This window comes from Oryctolagus cuniculus, chromosome 16, assembly GCF_051225735.1.
Source record: "Oryctolagus cuniculus isolate XC-2025 breed Fujian yellow rabbit chromosome 16, ASM5122573v1, whole genome shotgun sequence".
NCBI classification, from domain to species: domain Eukaryota; kingdom Metazoa; phylum Chordata; class Mammalia; order Lagomorpha; family Leporidae; genus Oryctolagus; species Oryctolagus cuniculus.
In genome coordinates this window covers 15,363,899-15,383,800 of record NC_142882.1, presented here as the reverse complement: position 1 = coordinate 15,383,800, position 19,902 = coordinate 15,363,899, and the positions used below count along the sequence as shown (strand labels likewise).

The 19,902-nt window shown below is 39.9% G+C and overlaps 1 protein-coding gene and 1 pseudogene across 1 annotated transcript in view; both read left to right on the top strand.

The window, feature by feature from the left end:
* Positions 1-12,902, top strand: part of LOC100350461 (vomeronasal type-2 receptor 116-like) — a 28,422-nt gene extending 15,520 nt beyond the window's left edge. Inside the window, exons 4-7 of the mRNA XM_089315565.1 lie at positions 1,329-1,620; positions 2,843-3,229; positions 8,979-9,102; positions 11,989-12,902. Coding sequence (XP_089171691.1) covers positions 1,329-1,620; positions 2,843-3,229; positions 8,979-9,102; positions 11,989-12,902 — 1,717 coding nt within the window. The remainder of the gene's footprint in view (positions 1-1,328; positions 1,621-2,842; positions 3,230-8,978; positions 9,103-11,988) is intronic.
* A 6,171-nt stretch (positions 12,903-19,073) lies between these two features.
* LOC100349973 (protein LSM12 pseudogene) lies at positions 19,074-19,658 on the top strand (annotated as a pseudogene).
* The last annotated feature ends 244 nt before the right edge of the window (positions 19,659-19,902 follow it).

Here is a 19,902-nt window from a genome sequence, read left to right as displayed (position 1 = left end):
CTATATGGTGAAAGAAGAAGTAAACTCATCAGCTTGCAGCTGACAGCAAGTGCTATGAGTGAATAAAAATCACCTTATAGGGGAATCAATTGCAATTAAGCAAAATGATAAAAGTAAGAAACACTTCAAAATGTTTCAAAATGTAATGCTCTTATTTTTCATTCAGATAAGTTAAACTAAGTATGGAACAGTTTTCAGTAGCATATTTTTTGATGGTTCTACTTAGTGTATTGTAAGTAAACACTGTTTCTATATAAAAAGCTTTTGAAATCAACCATTTACTGAATGGAACAAAATTTGACTATTTTTAGGTAAAAAAGCAAAGTTTCAAATTCTGTAAGAATAATACAAAATTGTGTGAAACTTGAGAAAAATGCACTTGCCCTAAAATCAAACACTGCCATTTGCAAAATATGTAGACATAGTGCATGAATGTAAATCATCTTGAAATGACAATCTAACAACTTCAACATTCAAACACATGAATCAATGCACCTAAACAGCAGATAACCGCATAAATTTATTTAATCCCACATAATCTATTGACAAATATGTATTTTATTGACACTCAAATTACATTTGAAATATAGAAGTAATGAAAAATTTCAAAGAAGAGTCAAAAAGCTATCCACTGTGTGAAAACAAAACATCTACACTCTTGTTCAGGTAACATTTGAGAGCCATTACTAATACAAACAAATTATAATTCTGCATAAGTCATGCAGAAAATGTTAAAGAATAAAAAAATGAAATGATAAAATAGAATTCAGTGATGTGGAAAACAGTGTATAAAACTAAGGTGAACATTGTAAATATTCTGAAATTTCACATTCTGAAAAAAATGCTCTTTTTCAAGGCAAATATATTTGAACAAAATTGCTTCTGTGAATGATGATACAGGAAAATTACAGAAAGGGCTCATGAAAATGGCTTTGGTGAATAGATTAGAGATGTTCCCAAATGATAAAATGACTGATAAGTCAGATGGTATTCAACTATTTCAGAAGGTACTGAAAATAGAGATGTTTGCCTGTTGGGTTCCACCCTAAGTAGAAGTGAAATCCCATGTTGGGACACATCAAGGCTTTCCTTAAGGGCTCAAGAAGGTGAGTGTGATCATTACAAAATTTGCTTCAGAGGAGTCCAAAGGGGAATCCCACAATTTCCTAGAGCCCTTGGAACCTCACTCACATCTCCTCCAGTTGCCAGAGCTGAGACACCACTCAGTAACAGTCTGAGTCTGACCATTGCTGCTTCACGGCATGGCTGTGGTGTTGCTCTGAATTCCTTGGCCTCACCCATCTCCCTGATGTTGCTCCTCTCTTTAGGTGGCTGTGGAAGAACTACCAATACGTGCTGGCCTTCCGCTTTGCTATCCAGGAGATCAATAAGGACCCCCAGCTCCTCCCCAACCTGACCCTGGGTTTCCAACTCTACAATTCTGTTACCAGTGGCCAGTTCACCCTGAGGAGCACTCTGCACTGGCTGACTGGAAAGCACCATCTCATCCCTAACTACACCTGCCAGACACAAGGCAAGACGGTTGCCATAATTGCTGGAACCACATCAGCATTTTCAGCTGAAATTGGGACAATGTTGGAGCTATACAAAACCCCACAGGTAAATGGGTTGTGAATTCTTGTGAGAAATGCTTCCATCTCCCACCAGACCTGTGACATCTAAGGCAAGGTCCTGTGGAAGCCAAGTGACATAATCAAGTATTAGTTGAAACAGACTTTGGGGAATTTCTTGGATTGTGAGAAAGGGAAGGAGCAGTGGAAGGTGAGAGCCTCAGCCCAGATCCACATCTAGGGCCAATGTATCCATCCCCACCTGCTGGGAATGTTGATTGTTGACTTTCAGAGAAAATACACACAGCAAAGAGATATCCTAGGATGACTGCATGTTAGATATGCATATATAAAGACCTAGGACAGTACTGTCCATTTGGAACCCACTTAGGACAATGGCAGTTCCAAAGATCATCAAAGAGTGTTTGGGGCTGAGCTAGATTTAGATATTTCACTCTCTCCCTACGCTCAGTCCTTCCTTCCTGACATTCAGCAGATTCCTTCACAGGGCCTCCAGTCCACTTTCCATGTTCTACTCAGACATTTCAATCTTAGTGTGTGTTTCATGGATGGAGAAACAAAGACGTAGGTAGACAGTGTACACCCCTTCACTAGTTTAATCACCAAATACTGACTATGGTGCTGGTGCTGATTGTCCTTCGAAAACCGAGGGGCCTGGGACTCAATTCAAATCTCCCAAGTAGGTGTCAGGAACCCAATTACATAAGCCAATTAATCTTCTACCAAGGGTCTGCATTCACATTCCCAGGACTTTTAAAGGAGACCCACTTCAAACAAGTAGCAATCTACACAAATCACCAGCAAGCGCAGACAGGAACGGTATAGAAAAATTCTTTGTGAAAAGCAATTTTAACAAAACTCTGAGATCATAGGTGAGTGTATTCTTCAAGGCAACTTAGGTTATGCAAGCAAAATTAATGAAATTCAAACTATCAAGAAATCAACACAGTAAAAATTGTCTCAGAGGTAACATATAACACCAGTTTCAGGGGGAAATTTTCCACATACGACATGGGGTGAGAAGTGCGAAGGACCAATGTCCTGGTCCAAAATCCATGCACTCTTCTTCCCTCAAATGAATATGAAGATTTACAGGTATCTTACACATTTTTGCATGCTGTGAGTGAGGATATCCATTCTCATCCTGAAAGCAATAAGCATTGAAGCATGGATTTATCTGAACCCAGATGATAGAATGTGGTCTTCTCTACCCACAAACCTCAGATCATCATGGTTTTCTTTCCATTCAGATCACATATGGTCCTTTTGATCCCATGCTAAGTGAGAGAGACAAGTTTCCATCGCTCTATCAGATGGCCACTAGTGACAGCTCTCTGGCCTGTGGAATGCTCTCCTTGCTACTACATTTTGGCTGGATTTGGGTGGCGATCTTTGTATCTAATGACATGAAAGGAGAGCAGTTCCTACAAGATATTGAAGCTGAGATGGTAAAGAAAGGTGTCTGCTTGGCCTATTCAGTAAAGCTCCCTGACACTAAGTCAAGGTATGAAGAAAGTGAAATCTCTTTCCTAGAGGGGATCCAAATTGCATCAGCAAATGTGCATATTCTATATGGTGATGTGAGGGGCCTCTATGTCGTGGAATTTCTAAGCAAATACTATTTAACCCTGGGGAAGGTGTGGATCATGGCTACAAAGTGGGAGATAGTTGTGAAGGAGACAGACCACATGCTGCACTCTTTTCATGGAGGCTTCTCATTTTCACACCACAAGGAAGAAATCCCTGGCCTCAACCATTTTGTCAAGACAGTGGACCCTTCCCACTACCCAGAAGATTTCTTCCTCAGTCAACTATGGCTTCATGCTTTTCACTGCTTACCTCTTGGGTCACTTTGTGGAACAATTGGAGTCTGCCCACCAAATGCTTCCTTTGAGTTTTTCCCAGGACGCATTGACATGCTGACCATATCTGACTCCAGCTATTTCATCTACAATGCTGTGTATGCAGTGGCCCATGCCCTCCATAAGATGCTTTCAGAACAAATAGAAAAGAGTTCTCCAGGAGACGCATCTCAACCTAGGATTCTTCCATGGCAGGTAAATGTCTCTCAAAACAGGATATGCATTGCACTTCTGATGGCATTCTCGGGTATTTCTATTGTAGTACCACATGACCGTGTTTTCATGCTGAGATTGGCATGATGATTAGTGGGCTCTTTCACACCACACCAGGCATAGATACACCTTTAATTGTTATCTGTGTGTGGAGGAATTTTTATCTGCTATCGAACACTTAAAAAACATTTCCTGCTATGGAACTTGTTGAAAATATTTAAAAACAGTATACATACTTAGAAATGCACTTAAGTCTACAGATAAATAGTTTTGGTCATCTGATCACACTGATAACCAACACCCAAATATACAACATAGTATTTCTAGTGCCCAAATGAGCTCCGTATCCCCCCCCACTCAATTTCTTTTTTTACATGTGAAAGAGGAGCATATTGTCATTAACAAGATATGATCCAGTGAAGCAATATTAAAATTACATAGCCAATGATCTGACACCACAGAATTTTATACTCTATGTATTAACTAGGACAAATAAGAGAAACATGATATTTTTGTAGTTCAGGCTTATATAATTTACTGTAATGACCTCCAGTTTTAAATGTCAAGATTTCATTCTGAATCATGTCTGAGTAATATTCAAATATATATCACAATTCCTTCACCCAGTCATCAGTTGATGGACATCTAGATGGTTGCACTTCCAAGGTATTGCACATTGAGCTGCTATAGAATTCTGAGTGCAGGCGACTCTTTCATGTGTTGATGTCATTTCCTTTGAATACATTCTCAGGTGTGAGACTACTGGGCCATGTGGTAGAACTAGTATTGGTTTTCTGAAAAATTCCTCTCCTGTCTTCCATTATGGTTGTACCAGCTTACAATCATTCCCATAAAATGTATTGGGGTATTTTTTTCCAGACCCTCAGCAGAATTTATTTTTCCAATTTTGGATAATATTCATTCAAAGTGGGCAAGTGAAATCTCACTTCAGTTTTTATTGGCACTTCCCTGATGGTTACTGGTCCTGAGCATCTTTTCATGTTTCTCTTGACCATTTGTATTTCATCCTTTGAAAAATGCCTGTTCATATCTTTAGTTCACTTCTTAACTAGATTGTTGGTTACGTCGTTGTTAAGTTTTTTGAACTCCTTATACAATCTGGACATTAATACTTTATTGGATCCATGTTTTGCAAATATTTTCCCCCATTCTGTAAGTAGTGTCTTCACTTGGATGAGTGTGTCTTTTGCTGAGCAGAAGTTACTTAGCTTAATGTATATTGTTGCCTTTATTGCCTTTATTTCTTGGATTTTATCCAAGAAATTGTTGCCTAGGTAAATATCTTGCAGTGTTTCCCCAATGTTTTCCTCTTGTAATTTGATGGTTTTGGTTTAAAGCTTAAATCCTTGATAAATTTTAAATTGATATTTGTATAGGGTGTAAGGTAGCAGTCTGATTTCATATCTCTAGATGTGGAAATCCAAATTTCCCAACACCACTTGTTGAAGAACTGTCTTTTTCTTGGGAATCAATTTAGCTCCATGTAAAATTTTCAATTCATACTCAATAATGACAGATCATAGAAGAATAATGTTATTCACTGTAGGATGAAATGCTATAAAATACCTTAATAAAGCTCATTACAAAGACTTGGAAGAAGGAAATGATTAAAACTACTCTTTTGTTTGGAAGGATTGCAAAGCTAGGAAATATGGACTATCATGTATCCCACAGCAGCTAAAAATCTATTTGGTTATAAATATTCCCTATAATCTCAAAAGGTAGCTGTATTCTCAACAAAAAATAGTCAAAGTGCAAAGAGAGAAATAAAAGCCATGGAACAATAAACTCTACTGAGGTAAAAAAATGTTATACAAATAAACTACACATACACAGCATACACATTTTTGTAAGTTAAGAACTACCAGCGGCAGCCAGAGATGTACAAGCAGATTTGGGGAAATGTTTATTTAGAAAAATTATGCTTGGATTTCCAATTCATTGAATTTAATTCAACTGATATTATTTTCAGTTTTCTTAAACTTTTAAAAAATTATTTCAAAATCAGAATTACTATGAGAAAGAGAGAGGCAGAGAAAAGAGGAGAGATCTAGCATCTGCTGATTCACTCCACAATGGCTGCATGTACCAGGATTAGGCCAGGTCAAGCCAGGATGCAGGAGCATCAGTTGCTCTCCTACATGAGTGCAGGGGCCCAAGCACTTGGAACCTCAAGTGCTGCTTTCCCAGGCACATTAGCAGAAAGCTGAATCAGGAGTAGAGCAGTTGGGGTTTCCATCGGCACTCACAGGGGTGCTGGGAATTGTGGAAAGTGGCTTGACCTGCTGCACCACAAGATCAGCCCAAATGTTGTTAAATTAAAACAAAATTTACTGATATAAAAGAACAGATTTCATGTATTTCATTGATACAATTTTAAGAAGATAACCATCCTTTCTTCCTTTCCCTTCTCAGTCCCCCCTTCTTCCATTCCTTTTTTCCTTTTAATTTTTGCAACAACGTAATTTCAATTTACTTTAAATCACAGAGTTAATTCCTCACTAATCATAATGTTCCTCAAATGAAAAGTAGAAAGATAACTGCTCCAAGGAATTTACACAAGGGCGATAAACACAAATCAAAGCCTGAGATGTCAGTTTCATTTTTATATATTGTGTTTTTTTTTCTTCTATTCTATATTATATAGTACCCATCACGAAAACACACTTATATATTCTATTTAAGGAACTGGTATATTTCACTATGCATAATGGTATCCATGTGAATCTATTTTTTTTGCTAAAGAGAGAATTTCACCTTTTGGTGGGGAGACAGGGTCAAAATTTTAAAAGTGCACACAAGTGCACTCACAATAATCAAGATATTTTGCATATAAAGTCATGCTATAAAAAAAAAGTCATGCTATTCTCATGTGGAAGAACTAAGATGAGCTTTCCTAAACCAATAACAAATCTTTCATGGTCAGCAACCCTGTGGGACTCATCCTGTGATTTCTCTGTTTAGAATCAGATGCTCCCCGGCTGGAGCCGTGGCTCACTAGGCTAATCCTCCGCCTAGCGGCGCCGGCACACTGGGTTCTAGTCCCGGTGAGGGCGCCGGATTCTGTCCCGGTTACCCCTCTTCCAGGCCAGCTCTCTACTGTGGCCAGGGAGTGCAGTGGAGGATGGCCCAGGTGCTTGGGCCCTGCACCCCATGGGAGACCAGGAAAAGCACCTGGCTCCTGGCTCCTGCCATCGGATCAGCGTGGTGTGCCGGCCGCAGCATGCCAGCCGCGGCGGCCATTGGAGGGTGAACCAATGGCAAAGGAAGACCTTTCTCTCTGTCTCTCTCTCTCTCTCACTGTCCACTCTGCCTGTCAAAAAAAAAAAAAAAAGAATCAGATGCTCCCCATCACTTTAATAGGGGGGAGGCAGAATTCCGCACACTTGAACCCATGATTTTTATTATGTATTTCACAGGTAGAATTATAGACAGTGAGGAGACAGACAGAGAGAAAGCTCTTCCTTCCATTGGTTCACTCTCCAAATGGCCGCTATGGCCAGCACTGCATAGATCCAAAGCCAAGAGCCAGGTGATTCTTCCCGGTCTCCCATGAGGATGCAGAAGCCCAAGTACTTGGGCCTCCTCCACTGCTTTCCCGGGCCACAGCAGAGAGCTGGACTGGAAGAGGAGCAACTGGCACTAGAACCCAGTGCCTGTATTGGATGCTGACACTGCAGGTGGAGGATTAACCAAGTGAGCCATGGCGCCAGCCCCAAACCCATGATATTTTGATCAGTCAGAAAAAACAGCCTCCGCCCAATAGAAACCCTGAGGATAGACAGGAGGGAAAAGAAGGATTGTTAAGTCGTGTGCACCTCCACCTCTAATCTGAATGTTCTCCCTCTTTCCAATTGTGCCTCCCCTCCAGCTTCATCCACTTCTGAGGAAAATCCAATTTACCAACAGTGCTGGGGAGGATGTTTCCTTCCATGAAACGAGACACCATATGCCACACTATGATATCCACAACATTGTGAATTTTCCTGCTGGATTTCGTTTGCTGATTAAAATCGGGGAGTTTTCCCCTGAGTGTGCACGTGGTGAAGACTTGGTCCTCAATGAAGAGATGATAGAATGGCCAGTTGCATTCAAGGAGGTGTGGATCCATGGGAATATTGGATACATACAGAGGGCTTGATGAAAGTATGGGAGGATATTATGTGTGAGAATTTACATAAGCATTCAATTCTCAATTCACATATTGGCTTCAAAAGATATGGTGTTCCTTACACATATATGAACCAGTGTGTATTAGAAGTGCATGTTTGGATTAGATATTGTTGTTTTTCTCTGGGCATGTTAATGCATTCCTAGGTTGAGTGACTAGAAAGAATGTTAAGAAATAGAGATAGAGATCAATACTTAGACATAAAATTACTAAATGTATGTCACTACAAATTCTAAAATTTTATTTCAACTTTTTATTTATATAATGCAAAAAACTTCATGTATTACATGTATATTTATAAAGATAGTGATATTTTCATCATTTAGTGAGTCATTATTATGTTTTGATGCAGTACGAACACAGTAAATTATGAATTGACCATTTGTAGAAAAATTTCTGATTTTCCTTTGTCATTGTGGGTGCTAATCAGTTCAGTTTTTTTTTTTTTTCTGAATACCACCTCACAGCTGTGATCAAAAATTTTATCATCATTGTGCTGTTGAAATACCCCAGACAGTTTTGCGGGTAATTTTTATAACTATCGTGTGTTATATAACAAATGCATTGGCAGTATCAGGAATTGATGCCCTCCCTGGGTATAGAAGTCCAGAAGTAGATAGATGCACAATCAATGGATTATTACATTTGTTCACCTTTTCTTTGTGGGCTTGTCTTTTTCTCAGTAGTTACTATCAGAAGTGTATCTAGTCATCAGGCTTTTTGAATATTTTTCTGGCATGTAAAATCTTCTACTCAATCAAAGAAAGAGGCGTGTAAAATAGTCTCAGACATACACATTCTAGAAGAATTACCACATACAAAGCTAAACTGAAAAGATTTCAGAGGAAGCAATTCAATAAAGAGACAAATGCCCAGAAGCATAGATCCAGTGATGAGCAAAATTAAACCCATCAGGTGGCCTCATAATATTTGGTAGGCAGTTGACAAACCTGGAATGAGCATCTTAGAAACTCCAATTGGATGTCTAAATAAAATCAATAAGATACAGCCTGAGGAAGACATAGTGATGACCTTGGGGTGAAAAGGCAATTAGAGACATCCTATCACAGTGCCTAATGTCATGTAAAGCAATGACCATCACTTCTCTTTCCCCATCAGACTCCTCAGTCTTTGTGTAGCCAAAGGTGTGGTCCAGGATTCAGGAAAATGCCACAGGAAGGAAAACATGTCTGCTGCTATACTTGCATTGTTTGTCCAGAGAGAGACATTTCCAATCATACAGGTAGAATACATATAACTTACCTTGAGAACTCTACCATCTTAACTATTTCTTGATAAAAAGGAAACCAAGAATATTTGCGATGAGATAATAGTTTTCACTCACTATTTCCATACCCTTGTTGTATGCTCACTATTGCCATCTCATTATGTGTAAGCTGTTTTCTGGAGGTGCTAATCATCTCAAGCTCAACTGTGACACTGATTCGATCTGGTGTCCTTCTTTTCGATCCAGCACTGAATGAGACTCTCTCAATCTGAAATCTAAACAAGAAATATAATATTTGTATTTGTTAAGGCTCTGTATGGTTATCTAGAAGTCTTGAATTCAAAACTTTTTCATAGACAACTGAAAAACAGGGAGCTAATCCACATGAATTGTGATGGGAATATTGTATTACTTTCTGTGCTACATCTTTGACATGGTGCATGCTGTTCAGTACACAGAATGAATGACACCACTTGTCCTTTATGGATATACAAGAAGAAGAGAAAAAATAAGCTGAAATATAGACACAAATATCAAATTATATATCAAAGCCAAATGTTTGAGAAATGTAAAAGTGTACTAAGACTCATTGGTAAATAGTTCCACTGTTCAATGTATAATAAATATGTTTATAATAATTTGAATTCTTCCAAAATAATGTTTCAATTCACATCATCTTAGCTCTAGAGATATTTTGATTTCAGTATCTTCAAACATTCTATACAGAGTTTCCAGTATGAAGAAAACAGAAAAATGACTTCAAGTTTCAGTGAAAATATTCAACATGCAGTAATTTAGTGAAAGAAAGAAAACTAAAGTATCATGCACTGACCCATTGTACAATATACACTTGCCTATATATTCCTGGTGTATCTCCAAGATAGGTGCCAGATGTACCTACAGATTCTATGAAAAGGAAAGGGAACACATTGAAAAGAATTGTAGGAGAAAATTCCTCTAAATTTTTGCAAATATTTATATTCTATTTTTTTTTACAAAATAATTTATTTATTTGTTTGAAAGTCAGAGTTGAAGAGAGGGGGAGAGCATAATAGAGAGGGAGAGAGGATGCAGTGAGGATCTTCCATCAGGTAGATTCACTCTCCAGATAGCTCCAATGGCTTAGACTGGGCCAGGCCAAAGTCAGAAACCAGGAGCTTCTTCCAGGTCTTGCAGAGGCCCAAGCATTTGGGCCTTGCTCTGCTGGTTTCCTAGGCACATTGGCATGGAGATCGTTTGGAAGTGCAGCAGTCAAGACATGAGCAGGCACCTGTTCAGATGCCATCATTGCAGGCAGTGGCTTTAACCACTATATCACAACTCCACTCCCTGAAGCTTGTACTCTTGCATGAGAACCAAGGATAAAAACAGAGTAGGACTCTTACTGCAAGTATAGCTCAACTAACACCATTTTCTTTCTTTCTTTCTTTTTTTTACAGCCAGAGTGGACAGTGAGAGACAGAGAGAAAGGTCTTCCTTTGCTGTTGGTTCACCCTCCAATGGCCGCCGAGGCTGACACGCAGCGGCCTACGCACCGCGCTGATCCGATGGCAGGAGCCAGGTACTTCTCCTGGTCTCCCATGGGGTGCAGGGCCCAAGCACCTGGGCCATCCTCCACTGCACTCCCGGGCCATAGCAGAGAGCTGGCCTGGAAGAGGGGCAACCAGGACAGAATCCGGCGCCCTGACCGGGACTAGAACCCGGTGTGCCAGCGCCATTCGGTGGAGGGTTAGCCTAGTGAGCCACAGCGCCGGCCCACCATTTTCTTTCTTTTTAAAAAAGATTATTTTATTTGAAAATCAGAGAATCAGTGAACGAGAGAGAGAGAGAGAGAGAGAGAATCTAATTGTTCACTCCTCAGATGGAACAATGGCCTGGGATGGGCCAGCAGGTACTGGGAGCCAGGAGCTTCCTTTTGGGTCTCCCACATGGGTGTTGGGGTCACAAGTGCTTGTGGAATTTTCTGCTGCTCTTTCTAGGTGATTAGCAGGGAGCTGGATTGGAAATTCATCAACTTAAACACAAAACAATGTCCATAAGGGATCTGGCATTGCAGTTGGTGGCTTTACCTACCATGCGACAACACCAACCCTATTTTGGTTTGTACAATTGAAATTTGATTGAAAGAAAGACATATTTTCCAACTGGCCTGTTCTTAATGACTTCTTTCATGCTGTAGCAGTAGAAGTGCATTATTTCAAGTGAGACAATGTGGTGTCCAACATGCTGTTCACATGAGCTATAATGGTGAACAAGCCATAATTTCAAGTTAAGAAGAATGCCTAGTTGTCTTTGAGTAACATGATGAAAATACCACTTATTTCCATAGAACCACAGAATGACAATCAGCTACAATTCCCATCTATTCAACCTCAGTATCACAACATTTATATGGAAACATGGACAAGATGAATCCATGTAGGAAATTAGGAATGGAGGTCCCAGGAATGAAAGATCATTTATATAGGTCATTTCCATTTGAGGATAAGGAGGAAAATCCTTAAACCTGATGATCCCAGACAAATATTCTAACCCATGTGAACAAAGGATTTATCTAGAGATGACACTGAGGACTGTAGAGAGGAGGGCTGGGAAGAATCCAAGCCCATATGAAATATAGAAAATTCCTCATTGTTTAGAAATTAAACACTGAAAAAAATCTCTGACAGATAGGATGAGAACGCAGATCCCCATGTGCTAAGGAGCTAGTTTGAATGAGTTTCCTTCACCTGCAGATGAACATTCTGCCTTGGTTAGGTGCACAGAAATACTTTAGTGTTTCTTGGTATACATCACCCCAGGCTGAATTCACCATGAAATTGCAAAGGTGAGCTTTTTCCTTAACAGGGAAAAAGGAGAAAATTGTGAAATGGAAACACAGACTCTTCCTTTTCCCCACAGATGCAGAGCAGTGCATCCCATGTGCAGATCACGAGTACCCAAACATGGAGAGAAACCGCTGCCTCCCCAAGCTGGTGACCTTCTTAGCCTTTGAGGAATTCCTGGGGATGGCCCTGGCCTGCATGGCTCTGTGTTTCTCTGTCCTAACAGCTGCCGTCCTCTGGGTCTTTGTGAAGCACCGAGACACTCCCATCGTCAAGGCCAATAACAGGACCCTCAGCTACATCCTGCTCATCGCCCTCCTCCTGTGCTTCCTCTGCTCCTTACTCTTCCTTGGCCGTCCCAACACAGCCACTTGCCTCCTCCAGCAAATAGCATTTGGCCTTGTGTTCACAATAGCTGTTTCCGCTGTGCTTGCCAAGACCATCACTGTGATTCTGGCCTTCAAAGCTCTGAAACCTGGAAGAACGATAAGGCGGTTATTGGTATCAGGCACTTCTAACTTCATCATTCCCATCTGCTCCATGATCCAACTGGTTCTCTGTGGCATCTGGTTGGGAACCTCTCCTCCCTTTATTGAGGTAGATAAACATTCTGAGCACGACTACATCATCCTGGTGTGCAATAAGGGCTCAGTCACTGCCTTCTACTGTGTCCTGGGCTACCTGGGTTCCTTGGCCCTGGCCAGCTTCATTGTGGCTTTCCTAGCCAGGAATCTGCCTGACACATTCAATGAAGCCAAGTTTCTGACGTTCAGCATGCTGGTGTTCTGCAGTGTCTGGGTGACCTTCCTGCCTGTCTACCACAGCACCAAGGGGAAGGTCATGGTGGCCGTGGAAGTCTTCTCCATTTTGGCCTCCAGTGCAGGGCTCCTCGGCTGCATCTTTGCCCCCAAGTGCTATGTTATTCTCATAAAACCTGATAAAAATTCTTTGAAAGCTTTAAGGAACCAATGCACTTGTAGGAGACCCTAAAATATTTTTCTCAATGGTTTCTCTACATTTTCAAATTTTGTAAACAAAAACCAAATTGGTAGTAGATTTCCAACATTGTAAAATAAGCAAAACTAAAAAAAACATTTCTGTTTAGGTATTTGGCCTAGCAATTAATTAATCTTGTCCCACATGACAGTAGCTAGGTTTGTGATTTGGTTCTGACCCCTGATATCAGATTGCTACGATATTAAACACTTTGTGTCCCTGTCAATTTTTTTCCTGGCTCCTGGCTTCTGGACTCAATCCAAGATAAACCACTATGGGAAATGAGACGTGAAGTAGTGAAAGGTTGGACTCTCAACCATCTCTCTCTTTCTCTCTGCTTCTCTCTCTCCCTCTCAAAAATGCAAAGCAGGCTAGAAATATTTTCATATAAACTAAAAGGAATCACTGTTTAAAACCGAAACAAAGCTGAGCATCAACATATAAATAGCAATTACATTTCATATGATAGGGCTATCCCTGAAAATATGCAGAGTAATTAATTTCATCTTTGTTTATTACTTTAGATACCATATATGTTCTTATTTGTTGTTTTAACTTTTCTTTAATTAATAGAAATTTCCAAAGTACAGCTTTTGGATTACAGTGGCTTTTCCCCCCATAACTTCCCTCACATCCACAACCCTCCAATCCCCAGCACCTCTCCCATTCCTTTCACATCAAGATGCATTTTCAGTTATCTTTATATACAGAAGATCAATTTAGTATATAATAAGTAAAGATTGCAACAGTTTGCACCCACACAGAAACACAAAGTATAAAGTACAGTTTGAGTACTAGTTATAACATTAATTCACAGTGTACAACACATTAAGGACAGAGATTCTACATGAGGAGTAAGTGCAGAGTGACTTATTGTTGTCTTAACAATTCACACTCTTATTTATGGAGTCAGTATTCACCCTAGGCACTTGTCATGAGCTGCCAAGGATATGGAAGCCTTTTGAGTTCACCAATTCAATCTTATTTAGACAAGATCATAGTCAAAGTGGAAGTTCTCTCCTCCATTCAGAGAAAGGTACCTCCTTCTTTGATGGCCCATTCTTTCCACTGGGATCTCATTCACAGAGATCTTTCATTTAGGTCTTTTTTTTGCCAGAGTGTCTTGGCTTTCATGCCTAAAATACTCTCATGGTCTCTTCAGCCAGAACCAAATGTCTTAAGGGCTGATTCTGAGGCCAGAGTGCTGTTTAGGACATCTGCCATTCTATGAGTCTGCTGTGTATCCTGGTTCCCATGTTGGATCAATCTCTCACTTTTTGATGATATCAGTTAGTATTAGCAGACACTAGTCTTGTTTATGTGATCCCTTTGACTCTTAATCCTTTCAATTTGATCCATTGTGAACGGAAACTGACCACTTGGACTAGTGAGATGGCATTGGTACATGCCACCTTGATGGGATTGAATTGGAATTCCCTGGCACGTTTCTAACTCTACCATTTGGGGCAAGTCAGCTTGAGCATGTCCCAGTTGTACATCTCCTGCCTCTCTTATTCCCACTCTTATATTTAACAGGGATCACTTTTCAGTTAAATTTAAACACCTAAGAATAATTTTGTGTTAATTAAAGAGTTCAACCTATAGCATTAAGTTGAACAAAAAACACTAAAAGGGATAAAGTATTAAGTTTTTTATGTTCATATTTGAAAACATGTCTCAGTTATAACTGCTTTATGTTGTTTCTCTAAATGTCATGGAGAATTTGTCATTTTGTGGTTATAAAGTGGAGTTTGTTTCCAAATACAAGAGTCAACTAGACCATGAGCATTCTTCTCTTTGAACACTGTATTGTTCACAAACATCTTAGTTACTAAGTATTTTCTAGCTATTTGGAAATGGCATTTTTATTTTTACCACATCTGGAGGTGTTTTTCATGAATACATAGGAGTGATTCTATAACTGTCTCATCTACCATTGGACTGCTATCATTTTGGCCTTTGCTTAGAGTTCTTATTCCAGGAGACAATGATGCTATTATTGAGGTGAAATTCACATACCCAGTAAGAACCACTGTAGTATTTGACAAGGATGTGGTATTACAGTACTTTCACATTCAAATTCTACATTGATTTTCTATAAAGTATGTTCAAAAGTTTGAGCAATAATCATGTCTGTAGATTGAGCCTTTTGCATCACCCTGTAATCAAAGCCTTTCTGCATTAAGCAGCCACTTTCAAGTTTCCATGAACGTTGTTTATGCAACCATTCATCTCCTTTAGTTGCTATGTGTTTACCTACTCTGGACAGTTGCTGGCAATGGAGTGAGATAATATGAGACCTCTTAGATCTAGCTTCTTTCCCATGGCATTACATTTTTGATTCACCCAATTATAGCAGGTACCCTTCATTATTTTTATAGCTGTATAAGATTCAATCTTATGGCTTTTCCACATTCAACGTATTCAATCATTCAAAGATGATGATTTGGGTTGTCTGCAAACTTTCATGTTATGAACAGATTCTTCTGAGCATTCTTGTAAAAATATATATTTGGTACGCACCTTCAGCTCTTCTGAGTGCACAGCGTATTTCCAATGGTTCTGAGAAAAATGCAGTGAATATATATGTTTATTTCAGTAAAAACTTTTGGTTTTTATTTATTCATGTTTTAGACAAGTATCTAAAACTGAAAGCAATTAAAAACACACACCCCAAAATAATTGACTTACAAGTGAAAAGTTTTAGAAAGTAATGAAGATACTGAAGAAACAAAACTTTCTATTATCCAAATATATGAAATACTTAGATATAAATATGTTGAGTGTTAAAATTTTAGACTAATATAACTTATAAAAGTATAGTCAGTATAGTAGTATTTTCTATCATATGACTTCTTCATGACATTTCTTAATGGCTTGCTTTTTAATGAATATTTCTTAAATATCCATTTCATAATTCATTTATTTATTTTATATTAATTTTTAAAAAAGGAAATATTTTCTAAAACTAGCTAATTATGTTCTTTTTTGTAGGCTCTTTGAAGATTTTATACTCGAATATATCAACTCTTTTCAAATTAGGATTCTTAAGTTAGATTTTCTTTTTTTTAAGATCTGTTTATTAATTTGAAAGAGTTACACAGAGAATGAAGGACAGAAAGGGAGAGAGAGAGAGAGAGAGAGGTCTTCAATCCACTGGTCCACTCCTCTATTAGCCACAACAGCCAGAGCTACACCTATCAGAAGCCAGTAGTCAGGAGCTTCTTCCAGATCTCCCATGCAGGTGCAGGGGCCCAAGGACTTGGACCTTCTTCCACTGCTTTGCCAGGCCATAGCAGAGAGCTGGATCAGAAGTGGAGCAACTGGGACTTGAACCAGCAATCTTTTGGGATGCCAGCACTGCAGGCATTGGCTTTACCCGCTATGCCACAGTGCCAGCCCCAAATTTAGATTTTCAGTGAAATTAATGCATCCAATTCAGGGCTTCAAGCAGTCAGATAATTCACAATGTTCACTTCATCTTCATTTATTGATTTCCTGGGTACTGAGTTTATCTATGTCTTTTCACATTTTACAATGGAACCTTCACTATAGATTGCCATATTTCTTAGGCAAAAATATGAATTTTTGCAATTTAAAATGTGTTTATGTTATTGTGAAGAAGAGAACAGATGTTCTGTTTTCTCTCTATGAATTTCTTTGTTCCCCTTTCCTTGGAAATCTGGACTTTTCTAATTTCCTACATTTCATCCATAATTTGAATGTCAAGTAAACTGTTACTTGTTCACTATGCAGGGAGAAATACATTTATCCAATCATTTTTCAGTTGGAGTACATTGATTCTTAGTTTTCAGTGTTGAATTAAATAATAAAGTGCCATAGCACTTTTGCTCCATCATATGAAAATTTTTACAGTATCAAGATGACAGTGTTTCCTTTTTAGCATAAAGATACTTTCCTATTTTGTCATATTATGTTGCACATAGTATCATTACATATCTATTAAAAATTTTTTTCTGTGTTCTAAACAAATATTGCTTTCCCATACACACCTGAACCAAAATTGGTGTTCTGTTCACAAGGAGAAATTACTTGTTGGACACTAAATAAATGTGGTACCAAAATTATGCTATGGGCTGGTGCCACGGCTCACTAGGCTAATCCTCTGCCTGCAGTGCCAGCACCCCAGGTTCTAGTCCCAGTTGGGGCACCGGATTCTGTCCCAGTTGCTCCTCTTCCAGTCCAGCTCTCTGCTGTGGCCCAGGAGTGCAGTGGGGGATGGACCATGTCCTTGGGCCCTGCAACCACATGGGAGACCAGGGTGAAGCACCTGGCTCCTGGCTTCAGATTGGTGCAGCATACTGGCCACAACGTGCTGACCATTGCGGCCGCTTGGGGAGTGAACCAATGGAAAAAGGAAGACCTTTCTCTCTGTCTCTCTCTCTCACTGTCTAACTCTGCCTGTCAAAAAAAATAATTATGCAACGGAGTCTTCCAATGTGTCATTATATTTATTTTAATGATAGGAGTGATGAATTAAATTTTTCTTTAATCATTTTACCTCAGTGATACACTTTTTTATTATGGAGGATATATTTGTTCACCCCAGGGTTACTTTTAGCACTTGCTATCAGCTGAATATTGAATAACTTAATCTGCTTTCCCCAAATGGGAAGTTGTCAGCTATTCTATACCATGCATAAAGTTAGTAGAAAACCTGAAGACTGAAGAATATACACTCATTAAAATCCTGTCTTATTAAGAGCAAACAGAAATATACTAATACAAAAAGTAGGCCTAAGTGTTATGAGGAAAACATCAACACAATGATACAAGCTACAACCTTGGTAAACAGGGAAATATTGGGCAGTGAAAGAAGCTCATTCCAAAGTGTAACAAAGTGAAATAGAGGTTCTAGATTGTCAGGCATTAGATGGAACAATGATGAGAAAGGCAACAACATTTAATGAGGTAGTGCATATATCAGAATAGATAGCACCTCTCCAGGCAGATCTGGACAGTGGCAGTAGTGGTTCTGGGTCCCAACAGTCTCACCCATGCCAAGACCCCAAGAGTTGGATCAAAGGGATGTGCTCATGGGGTGGACACAAAAATCTTGATACCTGCCCTCTGCTTCTAAAAGGCTGGAGAGCAAATGGGAAATTCTATGGAAGCACAACAAGGGTGAGGACCTCTGATTTCATTGGTATGCCTTCCTCCAATACATTTTTCAGAATTACCAATAGGGACAGAACACACAGGCACAAAAATACACTCACATGCAGTCACAATGATACCTAACACATACACACGATCTTCAATTTGCCAAAATGCTGACACTGTATTTTCTGGCTTGAATATAAGCATCGAGTTGTACCTCTTTCTACAGACCATCTTTGTAGACATTTATCTTCAGAGAATTTTGGCAGCTGCTGACCTTCAGATCCACTGAAGTATGCAAGTGGTAAAGCTGTAGGTAGAGAAAAATCAGAGATGATGACATGTCAAGATATCTCCAGCATTGAGTCAGAGACCAGAGTGTCAGCTGAAATAGGGAGAACATGGGGTAGATACTGTCTGCAGGGTCAGCCCTCTGCAGGGAGAACTGGTCTATGTGTAGGGCACAATCAAGTCCCAGAATAGCTGTGTCCTCAGCCTATTTAATGTGTGTGACAGTCTAGTGATTCAAAGACACAGCTAGTAGCCAAATTGAGACATTTCTAAGTCAGTCACTTTGCCAAGAACTCGCCTTTGTGTCTCTGTTGTCAGGAAAGGTCAGACCTCTGGTCATTTTATTGCTTTATCCCTCTCCATCCCAGGAAATCAGGAAAGCACCCTGCCCTGATGCTCTGTGCCTGTGACTGGGAAATAGATTATAAAGGATGCGTGGAGATGGGCATCTGTGAATTGTCTCTCCTGATGCCAGGATTTGAATCGTCCTTGTGCATGATTCTGAGTTTCTTCCCCAGGATGTGTGAGGACCTGACTGCATCCCAGGTCCAAGGGTATTCTTTCTCTCCAATTAAACTTACCTGAGTATTGCAGTCCCTCTTTCTATAAATTGACATCTAAAAATTATTTAGATAAGCAGGTTTTCTTAATAGATTTTAAACAAATCCAAAGTTTCTATGATTCAACAGGGGAAATACATTTCCTTAATGTTTAGAATGCTTACTTCAGGCTGGCTGCGGCTGCTCTCCCAAGATGGCAGCTCCTTGGTACGAGTACTTCAGCGATGGGAGCCAGGTGTCGTGCCAGACATGCCAGGAGCAGCGGTTGCAGGGCGAGGTGGTAGCCTTCGACTACCAGTCCAAAATGCTGGCTTTAAAATGTCCCTCTTCCAGCGGAAAGCCCAACCACACAGACATCTTGCTCATAAACTTACAGTATGTTTCAGAAGTGGAAATTATGAACGACCGCACAGAAACCCCTCCTCCCTTAGCTTCACTCAATATCAGTAAGCTTGCCAGCAAAGCGTGGACGGAGAAGGACAAGAAGCTGAGCCAGGCCTATGCCATCAGTGCTGGTGTCTCCCTAGAGGGCCAGCAGCTCTTCCAGACCATCCACAAGACCAATAAAGACTGTAAGTGGCAAGAAAAAAACATTGTAGCTATGGAAGAAGTTGTTATTACACCCCCATATCAAGTGGAAAACTGTAAAGGCAAAGAGGGGAGTGCACTGAGCCATGTACGCAAAATAGTTGAAAAGAATTTAAGAGACGTGGAAAGCCAAAAGATCCTGCAGCATTCACAAGCCCAGCAACCACAGAAGGAGGCTGCCCTGTCCTGAGTCCACACACACCCAGGACTCTTCCAGCATCCAGCCCCGCAGGGTGGTGGCTTCGGCCAAGGCAGGCCGGGAGGGAAGGGATCCTGTATTTCCTGTTGGCTCTTGTTAACAGAGGGTCTGTTAGAGTTTAAAAAAATGTCCGCCACCCCCAAGAATGACTCCAAGAGACTCTCTCATGCAATCAGCAAAGGGTTAAGGGTTTATTGATCCAGCATGCTGGGGCTCTCTGAACGTGCAAGAACAA